The following is an 18,776-nucleotide window of genomic DNA, read 5'->3' on the forward strand; positions in this document are numbered from 1 at the left end:
GTAAAGGTAAGTAGAACCCACCCGTTCCCCAGCCACGCATCTTCAAACTTCCAAGGTTAAGAAGAAACACTTGGACTAACAGGTGGCTTTTATTTTCGTCTTTTAGAAGGGGATCCGGGGTGAACTTCAGTAACAAGAGGTAATCTCCTAGCACCGTGATGGCGAACCTATGGCACGCGTGCCACAGGTGGCATGCAGCACCCACTCTGTGGGCACACAAGCCGTCGCCCCAGTTCAGCGCACATCTCCTGCCGGCCAACTGGTCGTCGGGTCTCTGCTGCACATGCGTGGGTGGCGGGGCATGTGCAGGGGGGCCGTGCATGCATGCATGGAGGGGGTGGGGCATGTGCAGGGGGCATGTATGCATGTGCGGGGGCAGGGCACATATGCAAGGGCCACACGCACATTGCATTTTGGGGGTTCGGGTGTGCGCCCGTGTATTTGCACACGTGCGTGCGTCAGTGGTGGATTCCTCCCGGTTCAGCCCGGTTCTGCCGAGCCGGTAGCGGTGATGATATGATGTCACCGAACCGGTTCTGCCCCCCCCGTCCCCCGCATTATTCTTACCTTTTATTTGGCCCTATCCCCAATCTATTGCTGCCTCCTGAGTCCCAGCTGATGGCTAGAGGGGGAAAAACTGTTTAAATTCTTGCCGCGGGGCTTCAAAGGGCCGCCCTACAGCTGATCAGTGTTAAAAGAAAACAAATGAGTAGACCGGTGCCTGCAAAAATACATGAGTAGATCAGTGCCTGCAAAAATACATGAGTAGATCAGTGCCTGCAAAAATACATGAGTAGATCAGTGCCTGCAAAAATAAATGGGTAGATCAGTGCCTGCAAAAATACATGGGTAGATCAGTGCCTGCAAAAATCCATGGGTAGATCAGTGCCTGCAAAAATCCATGGGTAGATCAGTGCCTGCAAAAATCCATGGGTAGATCAGTGCCTGCAAAAATCCATGGGTAGATCAGTGCCTGCAAAAATACATGGGTAGATCAGTGCCTGCAAAAATCCATGGGTAGATCAGTGCCTGCAAAAATACATGAGTAGATCAGTGCCTGCAAAAATAAATGGGTAGATCAGTGCCTGCAAAAATACATGAGTAGATCAGTGCCTGCAAAAATAAATGGGTAGATCAGTGCCTGCAAAAATACATGGGTAGATCAGTGCCTGCAAAAATACATGGGTAGATCAGTGCCTGCAAAAATACATGAGTAGATCAGTGCCTGCAAAAATACATGGGTAGATCAGTGCCTGCAAAAATACATGAGTAGATCAGTGCCTGCAAAAATACATGGGTAGATCAGTGCCTGCAAAAATACATGAGTAGATCAGTGCCTGCAAAAATAAATGGGTAGATCGGTACAGCTCAGTTAAAAGCCTGGTAGACCAGTACCTCTGCTAAATCCTAAATAATTGTCACATCACCATCAAGCCATGCCCACAAAATAAGCCACGCCCACAGAACCAGTAGTAAAAATTTTTAGAACCCACCCCTGGTGTGCGTGCTTTGGGCACTTGGTCCGGAAAAGGTTAGCCATCACTGTCCTAGTACATTAAAGACTGGCCTTGTATGTCAGCCATCCGCCAGGTGTAGCAGTTCCATCTGTCTGGAGGGCTCCAGGTTGGGAAAACTTATCTTATTTCCCATTAAAGGGACAGATTTTGATGTACACATTGTGTTCTTGATGTACGTATGGCTCTTTGCGAGGTGGAAGCCTCCCTATCGTGCTAACCGTCCTTCTACAGTCTTTTCACTAATGATTAGGAAATGGTTGCCACCCACTTACTTAAATCTCCTTCAGCCAAACAAAATGAAACAAAACTGAAGAAGAGACCGATCGATGCTTTCAAGCGAAACCGACTGTATTGATCGTAGCGAGTCAGGGCTGCTTCTCTCCTACAGCCGGCTAACAGCACTTGAATGACTGGTCATGCAGAAATTTCATTTACTTTTTAAATGACAGACACTCAAGATTCCTCTTGTTCACTTAAAAAGCTCAACCAGCAGAGACACGGCCTGCAGGTTTTGGGTACTTGCTCTTTTGAGTCATTCAGACCTAAGCGAAATGTGGCCAAGCATCCATATCTGTCTGTTGTCTGGGTTTCTCTCTCTCTCCATCTATTTATCTACCTATATATCCATCCAATCTACCATCTACCTATCTGTCTGTCTGTCTGTCTGTCTGTCTGTCTATCTATCTATCTATCTATCTACAGTATCTATCTATCCATCCAGTCTATCATCCATCTCCATCCATCCATCCACATCCATCCATCCATCATCTACCTATCTCTATCTACATCCATCCATCCATCATCCACCCACATCCATCCATCCATCCATCTATCATTTATCATCTTATCTATCTATTATCTAATCTATCTATCTATCTATCATCTAATCATCTATCTATCATCTCTATCTACATCCATCCATCATTTATCATCTTATCTATTATCTAATCTATCTATCTATCATCTATCTATCTATCTATCTATCTATCTATCTATCTATCTATCTATCTATCTCTATCTACATCCATCCATCCATCTATCATTTATCATCTATCTTATCTATCTATAGAAATGAGGAGGAACTTTCTGACAGTGAGAACAATCAACCAATGGAACAGAAGTTGCCTTCAGAAGTTGTGGGAGCTTCATCACTGGAGGCTTTCAAGAAGAGACTGGACTGCCATCTGTCAGAAATGGTGTAAGGTCTCCTGCTTGAGTGGGGGGTTGGACTAGATGACCTAGAAGGTCCCTTCCAACTCTCTGTTAATCTGAGGTGGTCTTTATTGCAAACCTTGGCCTGGTGTAAACAGAAAATGCAATGGGTAGCAGTTGTCAGCTTAAGTCATGCCAGGCTTGCCAAGGGCCATTAACCTCAGAATAAACCCTTGGCTTGTTTTAATTCTTTGTGTGCAGTGAACTTTCTTCAAACATTTTATCGGACCCATCGGTAGATGGCAGCACAAACCAGATCAACGAAGCTGAGATATAAATTTGTCAGAGGCTGAGAAATCCGGCAAATTCCTGCCACCAGTTCTTGTTCCGAAGGAGACATCTGGCCGTAGCCAACTTGATGCAGCCAACTCACCACGGCTAAATCGCCGCGGAACAACTTGCAGCAGGACCATTTAACCATTCGATTGAATTATTTAAAAGAAAATTTAAACATAATTTTCATTTTTGTCATTCACGTTTCCTTCTGTCCCCTCCTTTTGCATCCTTTCATGATTCGATTCCACCGTTTCTTTGATATTAGTGTTAACACTTGTCCTGCGGCAAGTTGCAAAAAAAAAAAAAAAGGTACTTTGTAAAGTTTCTTTCAAAGGAGAAAATTAGCTTAATTGAAATTTGCAATTAAGGGGCAACTTTTTGATGCATTGAAGAAAGAAAAAAATATATATAAGACTGACACGGCCAACGTTGAAGAATCGTTCAGAATGACTTAGGAAGGCCCTCACAACTTCCAACTTAGCTTACAAAACGTGCTTTATTTGCTTAAAACTGTCCAAACATTTTCAGTTAAAAATGCACATACTCGTCTAAACTCATGAGAATGTGTACTTTTTAAAAAAATAATAATAAAATAAAGCTTCCCCTTTGCTTGAAAGAGAAGACCTTCTTGAGAAGGTTGATGGTATTTGGGAAACAGCTCTCTTGGCCCGTCAAAAGCTCTTGGGTTCCAGCTTTCATCATCCCAGCTCTTGACCCTTACCGCTTGCATTAGTTTCCCATGCTGACCAAGACACGCGGATTTGCTTCGGACATGCTGAAAAGAATCAGGGCTTACAGCAAGAACAACGGACAACGCCACAAGACAAACCTACATTGTGGGAGCCACCATGTGAGGAAACAAAGCCACCTGGGACTTGAGTGCAAGAGGCTGGAGAGGCTGAAGACAAAATGGCCTCCGTGCTTAGGAGTCCAACTTGACGAAGACTTTGGGCCGGGAGAAGATTTTGAGGGCCTCTTCGATCTGCGACAGCTTCTTCTCTAAAGAAACTCGCCGTGTTTGGACACTCAGGGTATCGATTCTCACGGGAAGTAACAGGAGTTCCTTCAAGAGCTTCTCTTGGCCTACAGGGAAGAGATGGAGGGAGGAAAAAAGGAGCACCATCAGTGGACAATTCTGACAGCCGGTCTTCTTCAGCGCCCCCCGGTTGACCCATCAACGTGTTGCACCAAGCCATAATGGGGTTTATTTGGTTCTAGTGTTGTTGGTTGTGTCAAACCCCTGCTTAGGCAGGAAACCCTATACCACTTCAGATAACCATTTGTCTGAAGTGGTGTAGGGTTTCCTGCCTAAGCAGGAGGTTGGACTAGAAGACCTCCAAGGTCCCTTCCAACTCTGTTATTCTATTCTATTCTATTCTATTCTATTCTATTCTATTCTATTCTATTCTATTCTATTCTATTCTATTCTACTCTACTCTACTCTACTCTACTCTACTCTACTCTACTCTACTCTACTCTACTCTACTCTACTCTACTCTCTCAGCCATTTGGATCTGTGAGCCAGAGAGAGAGAGAGAGAGACAGAGACAGAGAGAGTGTATGTGAGTGTGAAGTCTATAAGAAGACAGCTTCAGAAGGTTTCCCCTAAACCCTTCTTACTCTCTTTGAGGTTCTTGAGGGTTTCTAGGCGCTGGCTCTCAGGCATCATGGTATGGCCAGGTGGCGTGTCAGGATCAGGTGTATTACGCAGGCGTTCCTCGGCTTCTTTGCGCCAGTGGTCCTTCCGCTCAATCAGGCTACAGAGAGCAGAAAAGTGGAAGTCACTTATAAGAATAGTACAGCAGAGACCACATGGGAGGGAGGGAGGGAGGGAGGGAGGGAGGGAGGAAGGAAAGAGGAGGGAGGGCAGGAGGAAGGGAGGGAGGGAGGAAGGAAGGAAGGAAGGAGGGAGGGCAGGAAGAAGGAAGGAAGGAAGAAAGAAAGGAAGAAGTAGGGAGGGAGGAGGGAAGGAGGGAAGAAGGAAGGAAGGAAGGAAGGAGGGAGGGAGGAGAGGGAGGGAAGAAGGAAGGAAGGAGGGAGGGAAGGAAGGAGGGAGGGAAGGAAGGAAAAGAAAAAGGAGAGAAAGAAAAAAGAAAGGGAGGGAGGGAGGGAGGGAAGGAAGGAAGGAAGGAAGGAAAAGGAAGGAAGGAAGGAGGAGGGAGGGAGGGCAGGAGGAAGGGAGGGAGGGAGGAAGGAAGGAAGGAGGGAGGGCAGGAAGAAGGAAGGAAGGAAGAAAGAAAGAAGTAGGGAGGGAGGAGGGAAGGAGGGAAGGAGGGAAGGAGGGAGGGAGGAGAGGGAGGAAAGAAGGAAGGAAGGAGGGACGGAAGGAAGGAGGGAGGGAGGGAAGGAAGGAAAAGAAAAAGGAGAGAAAGAAAGAAAAAAAGGGAGGGAGGGAGGGAGGGAAGGAAGGAAGGAAGGAAGGAAGGAAGGAAGGAAGGAAGGAAGGAAGGAAGGAAGGAAGGAAAAGGAAGGAAGGAAAAGGAAGGAAGGAAGGAAGGAAGGAAAAGGAAGGAAGGAAGGAAGGACAGAAGGAAGGAAGGGCCTTTTCCCAGCCAAAATGCTTTCTCTTTCTGGCATGCTCATCAACCCAACCTTTTAGCAATGGAACTGAGAGACGGCCACAGCTACAAGAAAACGTCCGGTCTGTTCTGAAGCACCTTTTGGAAACCGGATCCAAAAGTACAGATTTTAATTTCGAGCACTGATACAGCTAAACAGGCTGTAAGACCAGAAGAATCTCACCTTCCCTGGTTTGCCAATACATGTTTCCAGACCGTATGTTTCCAAAGCTGAATTTGACACGCTGTGAGCCACTCAAGTACCGGAGAGGAGGGGCTCTCTAAAATTTCCAGGAGGCGGCTGCTGGTGGACAGCACAGCCGTTCCCAACCTGCCACCCTCTAGATTGGCTGGCCTGCGGGCAGCCCGGATCACCGAGCCCGACCTTACTAGTGGGGTACGTGGCCTTTCTGCTTGGAGTTGTACTCTTCCAGATCTTTCTGCTTCTGCTCCAGGACTTTGTTGATGGACTGCAGGGAGCGGGAACGTTGCATCGTGGCGCGTTTCGCATTTTGGGCATTGTGGCTGACGAAATCCACCGTACTGCTGTTCTCCGGGACCTGGAGTGGAAAGAGAGAAGGCAACGATAAAATCAAGCGGAGGGCTTCTGGATGGTGGCAAACCCAGAAATGGCTAGATCCACCCACTGGGCCAAGGCATGATTGATTGATTTTTTTTTTTTTAATTTGATTTATATGCCGCCCTTCTCCGGAGACTCAGGGCGGCTTACAATGCGTTAAGCAATAGCCTTCATCCTTTTGTATATTTATACAAAGTCAGCTTATTGCCCCCACAAACTGGGTCCTCATTTCACCTACCTTAGAAAGGATGGAAGGCTGAGTCAACCTTGAGCCTGGTGAGATTCGAACCTGCAGTAATTGCAGGCAGCTGGTCTTAATAACAGGCTGCATTAAACCACTGTACTACCAAGGCTCCAAGATTGATTGATTGATTGGTTCGATTTATATGCCGCCCTTCTCCGGAGACTCAGGGCAGCTTACAATGCGTTAAGCAATAGCCTTCATCCTTTTTTGTATATACCTGCTTAGTAGGGCTTTCGAGCCCCCCTAAGCGTGTTCTTTTTTATACAAAGTCAGCTTATTGCTCCCACAATCCGGGTCCTCATTTTACCTACCTCGGAAGGATGGAAGGCTGAGTCAACCTTGAGCCTGGTGAGATTTGAACTTGCAGTAATTGCAGGCAGCTGGTGTTACTTAACAGCGCTTTAGTCTGCTGCACCACCAAGGTTCTTTTGATTCCCTTAATATGTAATGGTGCCGCAGAGTAAGCTCGGATAGAGGCAACCCCCTGCCTTTTGTCATGTTTGCATAGGTTTTATTTATTTATTTTATTAGTTTGATTTATATGTCGCCCTTCTCCGGAGACTCAGGGCGGCTTACAATGCGTTAAGCAATAGACTTCATCCTTTTGTATATACCTGCTTAGTAGGGCTTTTGCCCCCCCCACAAGCGGTGTTCTTTTTTATACAAAGTCAGCTTATTGCTCCCACAATCCGGGTCTTCATTTTACCTACCTCGGAAGGATGGAAGGCTGAGTCAACCTTGAGCCTGGTGAGATTTGAACTCGCAGTAATTGCAGGCAGCTGGCAGCTAAATGCTACTTTTAACAGTAGTTTAGTCTGCTGCGCCACCAGGCAGATGTGTGTAGGTCGCCACCAGGCAACCTACACCAGATGTAGGTTGAACTACATCTCCCAGCATCCACAGCTGTCAATGGTGAGGGAAGCTGGGAAATGTCGTTCAGAAACATCTACTCGTATTCGTATTCCTCGCTTTTCTTGCTCCTTATTTTTCCTCCCCCCCTCCCCATTATAGGTAGTCCTCGACTTACAACCACAATGCAGGCCAGAGTTTTTGCTGCTAAGTGAAACATCTAAGTGAATTTTGCCCCGTTTTACAACTCTTCTTGCCACCATTGTTAAGTTAGTAACACAGCGGTGAAAGTGAATCTGGCTTCCCCATTGACTTTACTTATTAAGCAAGTCACAAAATGGGAGGAAGTGACTCTGGTGATCCTGCAACCATCTTAAATATGAGCCAGTTGCCGAGTGTCCGACTTTTGATCATTTGTCCGTGGGGGATGTTTGTGTGGGTGCTGAAATTGTCATTAAGTGTGAAAAACGGTCCTAAGTCACTGTTTTCAATGCCACTGTAACTTTGAACAGTCACTAAATGAACTGTCATAAGTTAGGGACGACCTGTATACCAGGGGTGAAATGCTCCTGGTTCGGACCGGATCACCCCATCCGGTAGCGATGGTGGCGGGTGGTTCGGAGAACCAGTAGCAAAAAACACTGCCTTCCCCACCCCCATGCCCAGCTGAGCCGCACAATCATCAGAGGCTTTTTTTTTTTTTTTTTACTTTTAAAAGCATTTTTTCTACAACCTCTTTGGCGGAAAAAAATGCTTTTAAAAGCCTCTGACGATCCCAGCTGAGTTGCCCGATCGTCAGAGGCTTTTAAAAGCATTTTTTTCTGTAACCTCTTTGGCTGAAGAGGTTGTAGGAAAAAAAAAATGCCTGAGTTGCCTGATCGTCAGAGGCTTCTAAAAGCATTTTTTTCTGCAACCTCTTAAGGTTGTAGAAAAAATGCTTTTAAAAGTAAAAAAAAAAAAAAAGTTGGCCACGCCCACCCAGTCACATTAACCCCCCCCCACCAAGCCACACCCACAGAGCCAGTAGTAACAAATTTTACATTTCACCACTGCTGCATACATACACACACACACACACACACACACACACACCTTGCCGTTCCCGTTCTGAGCCGGGGCAGGTCCTGAATCTATTTCACGCAACTGGGAAGGGTTCGGGGATGGCGATCGGCGTGGACGGATTCCTGTCCCACAGCGAGAATAGGCTCTCAAGTACTTCTGGGCCTCTGGATGTGGAGGGCTCGGACTCTCCTGCAAAACCCAGAAAGAGAAGGGACAGCTACTTGATGGGGAAAAAGTACTGCATATTCTTATCTAACAAGAAAACTATATTATATAAACAAATATTTCAATTAGAAGTTGGACAGAAGAGATAACTGGCCACAATGTGGACTTGAAACCAGAGCCGTTTTTACTAGGGATGTTAAGCAGAACCTACAGTAAAGAAAACCGATATTTGATTTTGCATATAATTACAGTGGCAAGGACAGTCTACGCAGTCCTGGAAAAACGAAAATGTGCCAAGAGAGGAAGAAATAATTAAGAAAATCCTGGACTGTGTGGAGATGGACAGATTAACGAAAAAACTAAAAGAAAAGGAAGATACAGAATACTATCAAGTATGGAATAAGTGGTACGATTGGTTCGAGATTAGGGAAAGTAAATGTGAATAAATGATGGAGAGAAGAAGGTGACAAATGTGTAAAATATTGTAAATGAATAAAATTAGATATAAAAGGACGATAAAGATAATGATAATAAAGGATGGGAAAGATGGGGAATATATAAAGTAGAACGAAAGAGGAACGAAACTGATATGCAAAAAGAAACACATATTATGTGTTTGTGTTATGTATGTTGTGTTGTGGTGTTGTTGTAAAACCAATAAAAAATATTGAATAAATATTTAACCAATAAAAGAGCCGAGGTGGCGCAGTGGTTAGGGTGCAGTACTGCAGCTACTTCAGCTGACTGCTAGTTCAGCAGATCAGCGGATCAAATCTCACCGGCTCAAGGTTGACTCAGCCTTCCATCTTTCCGAGGTGGGTAAAATGAGGACCCAGATTGTTAGGGGGCAATATGCTATTTAGGATACTGTCTTTGGTGTAAGCCGCCCAGAGTCCTCGGAGAGTGGGCGGCATAGAAATACGACTAATAAATAAATAAATAAATAAAAACTTTTAAGGAAACAAACATTTCAGATCAGCAGGTCTCTATCTAGCAGTTGTCAACTTGCAAAGCTTTCAAGTTGCCATGAGCAGGAGGGAGGGAGAACTGATAGAGCTGATTGATTTCCCTAACTGAAGTGCATTCCATACATTCTTCCTGACCGCAATCAGAAGGAGGGTGTTGGATTTCACAGCCAGCCAAAGTGGTTAATTGGAGAATGTGATTTATGACATGGCCAGAGAGGAGGGGAGAGACAGGGTCATAGGGGAACGTAAATCTACATAGGATTAGTTCTAACTGCATCCGAATATTGCCGAAATGGTGCTCCTAATAAATGACTGTATTTCTTCTGAAGTTTGGCTCATGGCTCATGAATTAATTAGGGCAACTTTTGGAAACTTCACAGCAGTATTCCAGTATTTGAGTGGTTGCCGCAAAGAGGAAGGGTCAACTTATTTTCCAATGCATTAAATAGCATTAAATTTAGGGAAGCAAGGAATGGCCTCGGTGGTACCTGCAACTTTGCCTTGACTTTGGATTCCACATTTTCATACTTCTGGGACTTCCACAGGGCTTTCACTGGCTTGGGTTGACTTAGCTGCCGAGCTTGTTCTTTCTCTCGACACTTCCGCTGGATCTCTCTCATGCGCCTCAGATTCTCCTTCTCGTGGTCTTTGTGATCCCTGCCTGCACCGAAGGGGGGGAAAAAAGGCTGCTTGGGATGTCCTCTGAAGGCATCCTGGCCATAACTGCTCTGCAGAGCAGAAGAAAAAGAGCAGGTCTGAGGAACCAGTTGGCAGCTTAGACAAAACTCTACCAACATCTGTAGAATCTTGCTGTCCTTCACTTACGTTTGGGCCTCAGTTCTTCAAAGAAAGAGATCTCGTCTAGCTTCAGGAGAACTCCTACGGTGCCCTTTTGTCCCTTCTCCAAGATGTCCCTGGCGTTGGGCTTAATCCGTGGAGGAGGTTGTGAGCAGCGAGCGCTGTAGCACCCAGGATAGAGGCTGAACTCAGGCGGGATGGGGCCAGGAAGCAAATCCAATTTCAGGGAGTTTCCTTCCAGCCTTCCTCGGGCTAAAGACACAAAAAAGAGAAAAATCAGGAAAGGGTCAGTGGCTTAAGAACAGAACGAGCGGCTTTGGCTGCAGAAAATTCTCAGAGTCCTCATGGACGAGGAAAAAGACATTAAATGCACAGTTAAAAAGTGCCATACAGACGCTCATCCAGATTGGGCATAATGGACGTTTCAATTCAGCAGTTTGAAAGGTATCCTTTTGGAGAAAGGAAGTGTGGAGAGTACACTCTCAGCTAACTATCCAAGAGATCCCTCTGTTGTGGTCCGCCGGCAGCCTGTGGAGCTGGCAGCAGAGTCGGACAGTGAGGAGGCTGGGGAGGAACATGGGCCAGTCCTGGAGTCTGGGGAAGTCTCGGACGAGGGCTCTGCGTCCGAGGCAGAGATGGGGTCAGGGCCATCTGGGAGTTATGTGCTGATTCCGGAGCCTCCAGAGTCTGACGTCAGCGAGGCAGAGGAACAGGGGGAGCCTGTTCCCAATGTGCGCATGCAGAGAGCTGCCAGAAGGCAAGAACAGTTAAAAGAAAACGGACGACTCAGGAGTAAGGCCTGGAGATGATTGGCTCCTCCCATAAGACATAAAGGAGAAGCAAAGGCAAATGAGCCTTTGCAGGAAGCAACTTTGTTCGTGCTGGTCAGTTTAAATTCTGAAGCTCCATTTTGACTCTGTGCTCCGTGTGGCCTTGCAAAGCTAATTACCAATTAAGTCTTTGGCAGCGTGCCAAGGGAGATAAAGGTGGGTGCTTATCAGCCTTATCCCGAAGGACTGTAGCAGACTTCTGTCGGACTCTTTACGAACTATTTGTGACTCATTATGGCTGGGAATGAACTTAATTTACAGCCGTTGAAATAAAAAGAGGGTTTTTGGAACTAATCGTGTGCTTTTTACTGTCTCGGGGAGCCTAGGTTAGAACACTCTCCATTGCACAATGGATGTAGGAAGGTAAAGGTAAAGGCTTCCCTTGTCCAGTCGTGTCTGACTCTAGGGCAATTTGCTCATCTCCGTTTCTTGGCCGAGGGATCCAGCATTGTCTGAAGAACATTTTCTGTGTTCATGTGGCCAACATGACTGTATGCTGAGGTGCACGGAACGTTGTTATCTTCCCACCGAAGTGGTACCTATTTATCTACTCGCATTTGCATGCTTCGTGGGCAGGAGCTGAGGCAAGGAACGGGAGCTCACCCCATGCTTGGGTCTCGAACTGGGGCTGTTGGTTTTCCAGATGAGAAGCTCAGCTTTAATCGTTGAGCCATCGCGCCCCTTTTGGATGTAGGAAGACAAATTTGCAACCTGCAGATGGAGGACTGGTTTATTGTGGTGAACAGACTTCATAAGAATTCCAGACATAAGCAGACACTGACCTGATAGCGGGCGTCTGTAATAATCCGGACATAGGGTAGGATCTGGAGGAATGGGACCTGTGATCCTGGAGGGACCTTCCGACATCTCAACCTTACTTCGTAGATTCTAACCAGGAATGGCAAAATCTCATCTTTCGGGGGAACCTGTTGCAAATAAGAACCGAGTTTGCTATGGAGCCATGGATAATGTGCGAGTGGGTAGCTGGAAGGAAGAAGTTTAGAAGAAGAAAAAAAATGCAATCATCAATCACTGTATCCAGGGGTGGGATTGAAAAATTTTAGGAACCGGTTTGCTGCCTGGTTGCTGGGTGAGCGTGGCCATGGGGTCATGACCTACTCACCGTGGCTTCTGCACTACGGTGAGGGGGGGGGCATTTTAACCCTCCCCAGGCTCCGGAGGCTTTCCTTGAGCCTCCAGGAGGGTGAAAATGGCTTCCCTCGGGCACTTCAGAGGCCGGAAATGGACCCATTTCTGGACTTCTGGTAGGCCCGTTTTTCACCTCTGAGAGCCTCTGTGCGGGCCCTGCACTTACCTCGCATCCAAAACAGGCCACGTGGAGACTCCTGGGAGGGACGAGGTGGGAGGGGTGGGGTCAGCCAGTCCTTGTAACTACCTGTTTGGCGAACCAGATTTAAAATTAATATCCGGTTTGCCCGAACCGGCTGAATCCCAGCCCTGACTGTATCATTAAGGAGTGAAAATGTCAGGCACAAATTAGATCTATTTCTCTTCCCTTCTATTGTATTATTCATACATTTATGTGTCTCAATCATGCCCAGAATAGCAAATGAACCTCCTGTGGTCCTCCAGATGCAGCTCAATCCAATATTCACAAGTTCTAATCCTGATAACAGACTCGGGAACCATTCTTTAAAGCTAGGAATTTCCTAAAACAATCCACGTCAACGTCGGTTAACACGGCATGGGTCCAAACCAAATCGGTCGGGAGCCTCTTTCTCAAGTAAAAAGCATGCCTCGCATTACGACATAGCAGAGGGACGTCAAAACCTTGGTAATCTGTCTCCAACGAGCAGTTACAAACCCATCACAGATATCAGCATATCTGTGATGGGTGTATCTGTCAGCGGAGATCAGAAATCTGCCTGTGCGGTTTAGACAGGCATGAAGACAGCGAGCAAAACCGCAGCAGTCTCTGAACTTCCCTTGAAACATCCTGAAAGCCAATTTTAAATATCTTTCATGCCTTCCTCGTACCTAGAAGCAAAAAGGCAATCAGACAATTCCTGGTTTTGCATAGCTTGCTGGCACAGTTATCAGGCCAGTCTCAGCATTAGCAGCCAATTGCTTTTCTCTCTCACACAAAGAGGAGGAGGAGGAGGAAGAGAAGGAGGAGGAGAAGGATTAACGCTTGGCCTCCTTCCAGGCACAGCATAGAGATGTTTATTCTGTCAGCTTGGAGGGCAAACGGCTGTTTTAAGAGCCAAGTTACTGTACAAACAGACAGTTGGGGAGGCTGTTTGGCTTGAAATCATGGGACTGCGAGGAGAAGGAAAAGAGGCCCTTTCGTAACGGATGTTTGGAAGGCGGGTGGATCCAACCTGGGAAACCTGCTGGGAAGGCCAACTTTACGCCGGTGTAAAAAAAATCCCCTAAATATCCTAGCAGGAACCTTGACTCAGATAAGCTGATGGTTGCAACAGGAGTCCTGACCTTGCAAAGGCTAATGGGTGCATTTGGAATCTTGAGACTAGGTTGCAGTTGGCGGGGAAAACTGACCTGGTTTGTTATGAGACAGGTAGAAAGCACAGCTGCACAGGTAGTCAGTCCTCGATTTACAACAGTTCACTTAGTGACCGTTCAAAGTTACGACGGCAACTGAAAAAAGGTGACTCATGAACATTTTTTTTCACACTTATGACCATTCCAGCATCTCCAGGGTCACGTCATCAATGTTGTGGTCCGCTCGCAGCCTCCGAAGCTGGCAGCGGAGTTGGACAGAGATGAGGCTGAGGAAGAACATGGACCAGTCCTGGAGGCTGGGGAAGGGTCAGATAAGGGCTCTGCGTCGGAGGCAGAGATGGGGCCAGGGCCATCGGGGAGTGAGGTGCGGACTTTGGAGCCTACAGAAGCTGACAGTAGAGAGGCAGAGGAACAGGAGGAGCCTGTTCCTAGTGCACGTATGAGAAGAGCTGCCAGAAGGCAGGAGCAGATAAAGCAGAGAGGACGACTTGGGAGTAGGGCCAAGAGATGATTGGCCCTTCCTATAAGGCTTAAAAGACCAGCAACGGCTCTTTGCCGGAAAACAATGTTGAGAGAATTGCTTCTTGTTTCACTCTATTCATTTCTTGTCAGCGTCCTCTGCTTCTGAACTTTTGCCAAGAGAAGCCTTTGGCAGTTTGCCTAATTATCCCAAGGTCGGTGATAAACTGAGGAATGGTGTTTTGAAGAATTTGCTTTCATTTAGTTTGGACTACGCTGAGAATGAGTTAATTCTCAGCTGTTCTAATAAAGTCTTTTTGTTTTCAAACTGTTTGCATTTAATACTAACTACCTGGGCCTGGGTCACAACAATCAAAATTCAGGTAGATGCTTGGCGATTGGTTCACATTTATGATGGTTCCAATGTCCTGGGATCACGTGACCAGCTTTTGAGACCCTCTGACAAGCAAAGTCAATGGGGAATCCAGATTCACTTACCCACCGTGTTACTCAGTCACTAAATGCAACGATTCCCTTAACAACGGTGGCAAGAAAAGTCGCAAGATGGGGCAAACTCACTTAATAAATGTTTCACTTAGCAACATAAATTTTGGGCTCAACTGCGGTCGTAACTTGAGGACTACCTGTACCAGCTACCCTTTCTTCCCTGCTTCTTCCTCCTGCAGCACTCTCTCTCTCTGCCACCTCTGCTAACACAGGTGAGTCTTTGATTTGAGGAGGCTCAGCAGAAGCACCTCACTGAGGACTATAAGCATAGGCTTTCCAAGCAGAGGGAAGACCTGTGGGAGTGCAAGGCCAGGTACTGGCGCTTGGAGGCTCAGCGGGCTGAGATGGTCAGCCACTTCCAGGCCATGATGCAGTCCCACTAGAACAAGGTCCTCCGGCTCTTTGCCACCAGCGGCAATTCCCTCCAGCCTTTGCCCAAAGCCCCACACCAGGAGGCCGAAGCAGACCCCAAGTCGGAATTTCTGTCCCCTCCGACCCACACAAAAAGACCTGGAAGGGGGAGACTCTCTGCAGCAACACAAATGTTCATTGCACATATCCGGTCCAGGGTGCATAGTTTGAGGACCCCTGGTTTAGTGCAATATAAAAAATGCAAATAATTTTTCTCGTGGACCACCAAAATTTTCTCGCGGACCACCAGTTGCTGATTGCTGTCCTAGACCAAACCAGGATCAAAAACGCCAGGGAATTTCTAGAAGCCTGGCACTCTGGTCAAATTAGCCATCGACAGACACATAGACATTAGCAACATCTATAGACTATGCAAAGGAGACCATCAACGAGTCCAAAAGGGAACAAAAAGACTCAAGCACCTCTCCACCAGCAATCAGCACCCAGATCAGGGTAGATTAATTCCAAGGTTAACATCAGATGAACAATCAAGTAAATGATACCCCAGTCAAGCAACTGACAAAGAAGTCAACAGTAAACAGCCCAACCAAAGAATTTCTAAGACCACCTGCATGGACAGGGCAAGCCACCAGAATATAAACTGAGAGTAAACTGAACTCCTTACTACGGTTAGCACTGATAATGTTACCCAATTAGGCTAATGAAATGTCTACACGAAAACAAGCAAGCTGTAAATATTTTCTATTTTTACTCTCTGATTATTGGTGTATATATATATATGGATATTTTGGTGATGTTACACCGTGATAGAAAAATTATTATACATTTGTTTTTGATTTTTTTTTTTTGAACTATAACAAAATGCTCTAATAATTAAAAAAAAGAAAAGAAAAGAAAACAAGCAACCTCAGAGACCATCAAGGACGAGCCCTCAGCGCAGAATCAGTCAACAAAAGAACTCACAGCATCTTGCATTTTTATGTTTCATATCCTGATCTCAATGACCGGCTCAACGAAGATAAGACAATATATTCCAGTCATAAAAAAACATGCTAGCAGCAGAGTTTTGCCAAATTCTCCTGGTCCAGATTTTTATTTTATTTTATTTTATTATTTTTATTTATTTTTATATGCCGCCCTTCTCCGGAGACTCAGGGCGGCTTACAAGGCGTTAAGCAATAGCCTTCATCCTTTTGTATATTTTATACAAAGTCAGCTTATTGCCCCCACAAACCGGGTCCTCATTTCACCCACCTTAGAAAGGATGGAAGGCTGAGTCGACCTTGAGCCTGGTGAGAATTGAACTCGCAGTCATTGCAGGCAGCTGGATGTTAAATGCTGCCTTAGTAGGAGGCATTAGCTTCCTACGCCACTCAGGCTCCTTAGATATCTAGGGAGACCTTGGTTGGCTCAGGAAAACTCAGCTGGTATGGTTAGTTTAGTTTATCGTTCAGCATGTTGGCATGAAATGAAGCCCCTTGAGCGAACTTAGCAAGTGACACAGAGAGAGAGAAAAGAAATGCAAAGAAGGAGGAACATTGCAAACAGTTGCAAACTTTCATCCTTGGCCCCTCTTTCTCTCCTGGCATCTGAAGGACGCTCAAAATGAACCACCACAACATCTGGGGGGGGGGGGAAATCCTGAACACGTGACACAATAGAACAACTGTAAAGATTATTAAATTTGTCTGCCCCCCGCCACTCTCAACAACTCTGGGTACCTCAAAAAGTCCTGCAGAGCCTTGGTAGTACAGGGGTTTAAGGCACCCTGTTATTAAGCTGGTTATTAAGACCAGCTGCCTGCAATTACTGCAGGGTTGGAATCTCGCCAAGGCTCAAGGTTGACTCAGCCTTCCATCCTTTCTAAGGTAGGTAAATTGAGGACCCAGTTTGTGGGGCAATAAACTGACTTTGTATAAATATACAAAAGGATGAAGGCGATTGCTGAGCACAGTGTAAGCCGCCCTGAGTCTCCAAAGAAGGGCGGCATATAAATCCAATTAAAAAAAAAAAAAAAGTGCAGGAGCTCAGTCCGGATTCAGGTTTTCCCCATCACCACCACCACCACCCCAACCCAGGTGGCTGGAGGGTCCTGGGACCACCAGTCCTGTTTGCAGTCCTACCTCGCGGGGTTGTTGTGAATAAGACATTGCAAAGCCAGGCATCTCGATTGCAGTTCCAGGGGAGGGGAAATGCAAAACCCACGTGTCGCGAGCAACCGAACCCCCCCCCTCCCTCAATTGCCACCTTCCACCCTTCCAAGCCCAGGGAATCCCCCTTCCAGCTCCCCCCCCACCCCGAAGGACCCCCATTTTCCCCCCATGGACGCGAACCGGCCCCCCCCACACACTTTGGGTGCATGCCAGCAACAGCCCCCCCTCCCTCTTCCAGGAGAAGCCCCCCCCCCGGCGCCCTCCCGCGTCCCCATCAAGCCCCCCCTCCCCACTCACATCTGGAGGCGGACGGTCCCCCCCCCAGCGGAGCCGCGCGGCGCTTCCTGCGCTGCGATGCCGAGAAAAATCCGGCTGCAGACAGTTGGACTCCCCGCCTCCGGTCTCTTAGCAACAGTGCTTCGCGGAGGCTGCTGGGAATTGTAGTTGTCCTTTCAGGGCTGGCTTAGTTTGAACGGTTCCCAATGGAGCCTTTTGAAGTATGCTGGCCTTCCTTTCCCTACATCTCAGTCACCGTTTTTATTTTCTTTCTTTCTTTCTTTCTTTCTTTCTTTCTTTCTTTCTTTCTTTCTTTCTTTCTTTTTCTTTCTTTCTTTCTTTCTTTCTTTCTTTCCTTCCTTCCTTCCTTTCTCTTTCTTTCTCCCTTTCTCTTTCTTTCTTTCCTTTCTTCCTTCCTTCCTTTCTTTCTTTCTCCCTTTCTTTTTCTCTCTCTTTCTTTCTTTCCTTCCTTTCTCTCTCTCTCCCTCTTCTATCTATCTATCTATCTATCATCTATCTATCTTTCTTTCTTTCTTTTTCTCCTTCCTTCCTTTCTTTCCTTCCTTTCTCTCTCTCCCTCTCCTATCTATCTATCCTTCTCTCTTTCTTTTTCTTTCTCTTTCCTTCCTTCCCTTCCTCTCTTCCTTCCTTCCTTCTCTTTCTTTCTTTTTTTCTCTCTTCTTTCTTTTCTTCCTTCCTTTCTCTCTTTCTCTTTCCTTCCTTCCTTCCTCTCTCTCCCATCTATCTTTCTCTTTCTTTCTCTTCCCTTCCTCTCTTCCTCTTTCTTTCTTCCTTCCTTCCCTTCCTTCTCTCTTTCTTTCCTTCCTTCCTTTCTCTCTCTCCCCTATCATCCATCTATCTATCTATCTATCTATCTATCTATCTATCTATCTATCTATCTATCTAATCATCTTCTATCATCTCTGTCTTCATTTTGGTGCTCATTAGTTTGCTAAAATATTATGTTCCATCAATTTGTACTTCTTGTTGATGACTATTAGTGACCACATAGATTTCCTCCATGAAGTCTAACTTGGTCTTTCTGATCTTCCAACAGTGTAGACATTGCTACCATGCCTGAGTCAATTCCCCTGGCTGCTGTTTATCCTCTTCCTCCTCTTCCTTCCCACCTTTCCTAGCGTTAATGCCTTCTTCGGAAGCATTGGGCAGAGGTTTAGGTAAATAAGAAAAAGGTCCACTGAAAACATCCTACTTATGACCTCTAATGAAAAATTAATTTATTATTCATCCAACGTTCAATGTCCTTCCACACCTGTTGATCTTGCAGAATTGCAATGGCTTGGCAAAAGACAGAAGGGCAGCCACGTATTCTGTAGCTAACGTATTAAGCAATTTAGTCACTACTCCCAAGAGGCTAATTGATGGAGAACTTAGCAAACATTTCTGGAGCTGCATCGAAGAAAGGATCTAGATTCCCAACCATTGATGGAGTGGCAGCAGAATGC

The 18,776-nt window shown here is 46.2% G+C and overlaps 1 protein-coding gene across 3 annotated transcripts; it reads right to left on the minus strand.

Annotated features, from left to right (window-relative positions):
- Window positions 1–3,482: 3,482 nt before the first annotated feature.
- ENKD1 (enkurin domain containing 1) lies at window positions 3,483–17,439 on the minus strand. Of its 3 annotated transcripts, none has more exons than XM_087877251.1 (9): window positions 17,332–17,439; window positions 12,375–12,455; window positions 11,842–11,985; window positions 10,257–10,481; window positions 9,920–10,092; window positions 8,329–8,487; window positions 5,954–6,123; window positions 4,626–4,762; window positions 3,483–4,088 (listed from the first exon to the last, which is right to left on the minus strand). In XM_087877251.1, exons 3-9 carry the CDS (start codon window positions 11,924–11,926, stop codon window positions 3,928–3,930), a joined length of 1,110 nt encoding a protein of 369 aa, XP_087733377.1. In that variant the 5' UTR covers window positions 11,927–11,985; window positions 12,375–12,455; window positions 17,332–17,439; the 3' UTR covers window positions 3,483–3,927. The 3 variants fall into 3 exon arrangements, with proteins under 3 accessions (XP_087733377.1, XP_087733379.1, XP_087733378.1); XM_087877253.1 differs by having other exon boundaries at window positions 11,842–12,043; window positions 17,332–17,432; XM_087877252.1 differs by lacking the exon at window positions 12,375–12,455 and having other exon boundaries at window positions 17,332–17,436.
- Between the last annotated feature and the right edge of the window lie 1,337 nt (window positions 17,440–18,776).

Source organism: Pantherophis guttatus, chromosome 11, assembly GCF_059756535.1.
Source record: "Pantherophis guttatus breed Tessera chromosome 11, ASM5975653v1, whole genome shotgun sequence".
NCBI lineage: Eukaryota > Metazoa > Chordata > Lepidosauria > Squamata > Colubridae > Pantherophis > Pantherophis guttatus.

Excerpts from the sequence above, each read along its gene's own strand:
- ENKD1 (XM_087877251.1), bottom strand. The coding sequence starts at position 11,926 with ATGTCGGAAGGTCCCTCCAGGATCACAGGTCCCATTCCTCCAGATCCT. Across the intron at positions 8,488-9,919 it reads AAGTCAAGGCAAAGTTGCAG|GAGAGTCCGAGCCCTCCACA; the intron begins GTACCACCGAGG and ends TGGGTTTTGCAG. Across the intron at positions 6,124-8,328 it reads CTCAGAACGGGAACGGCAAG|GTCCCGGAGAACAGCAGTAC; the intron begins GTGTGTGTGTGT and ends TTTCCACTCCAG.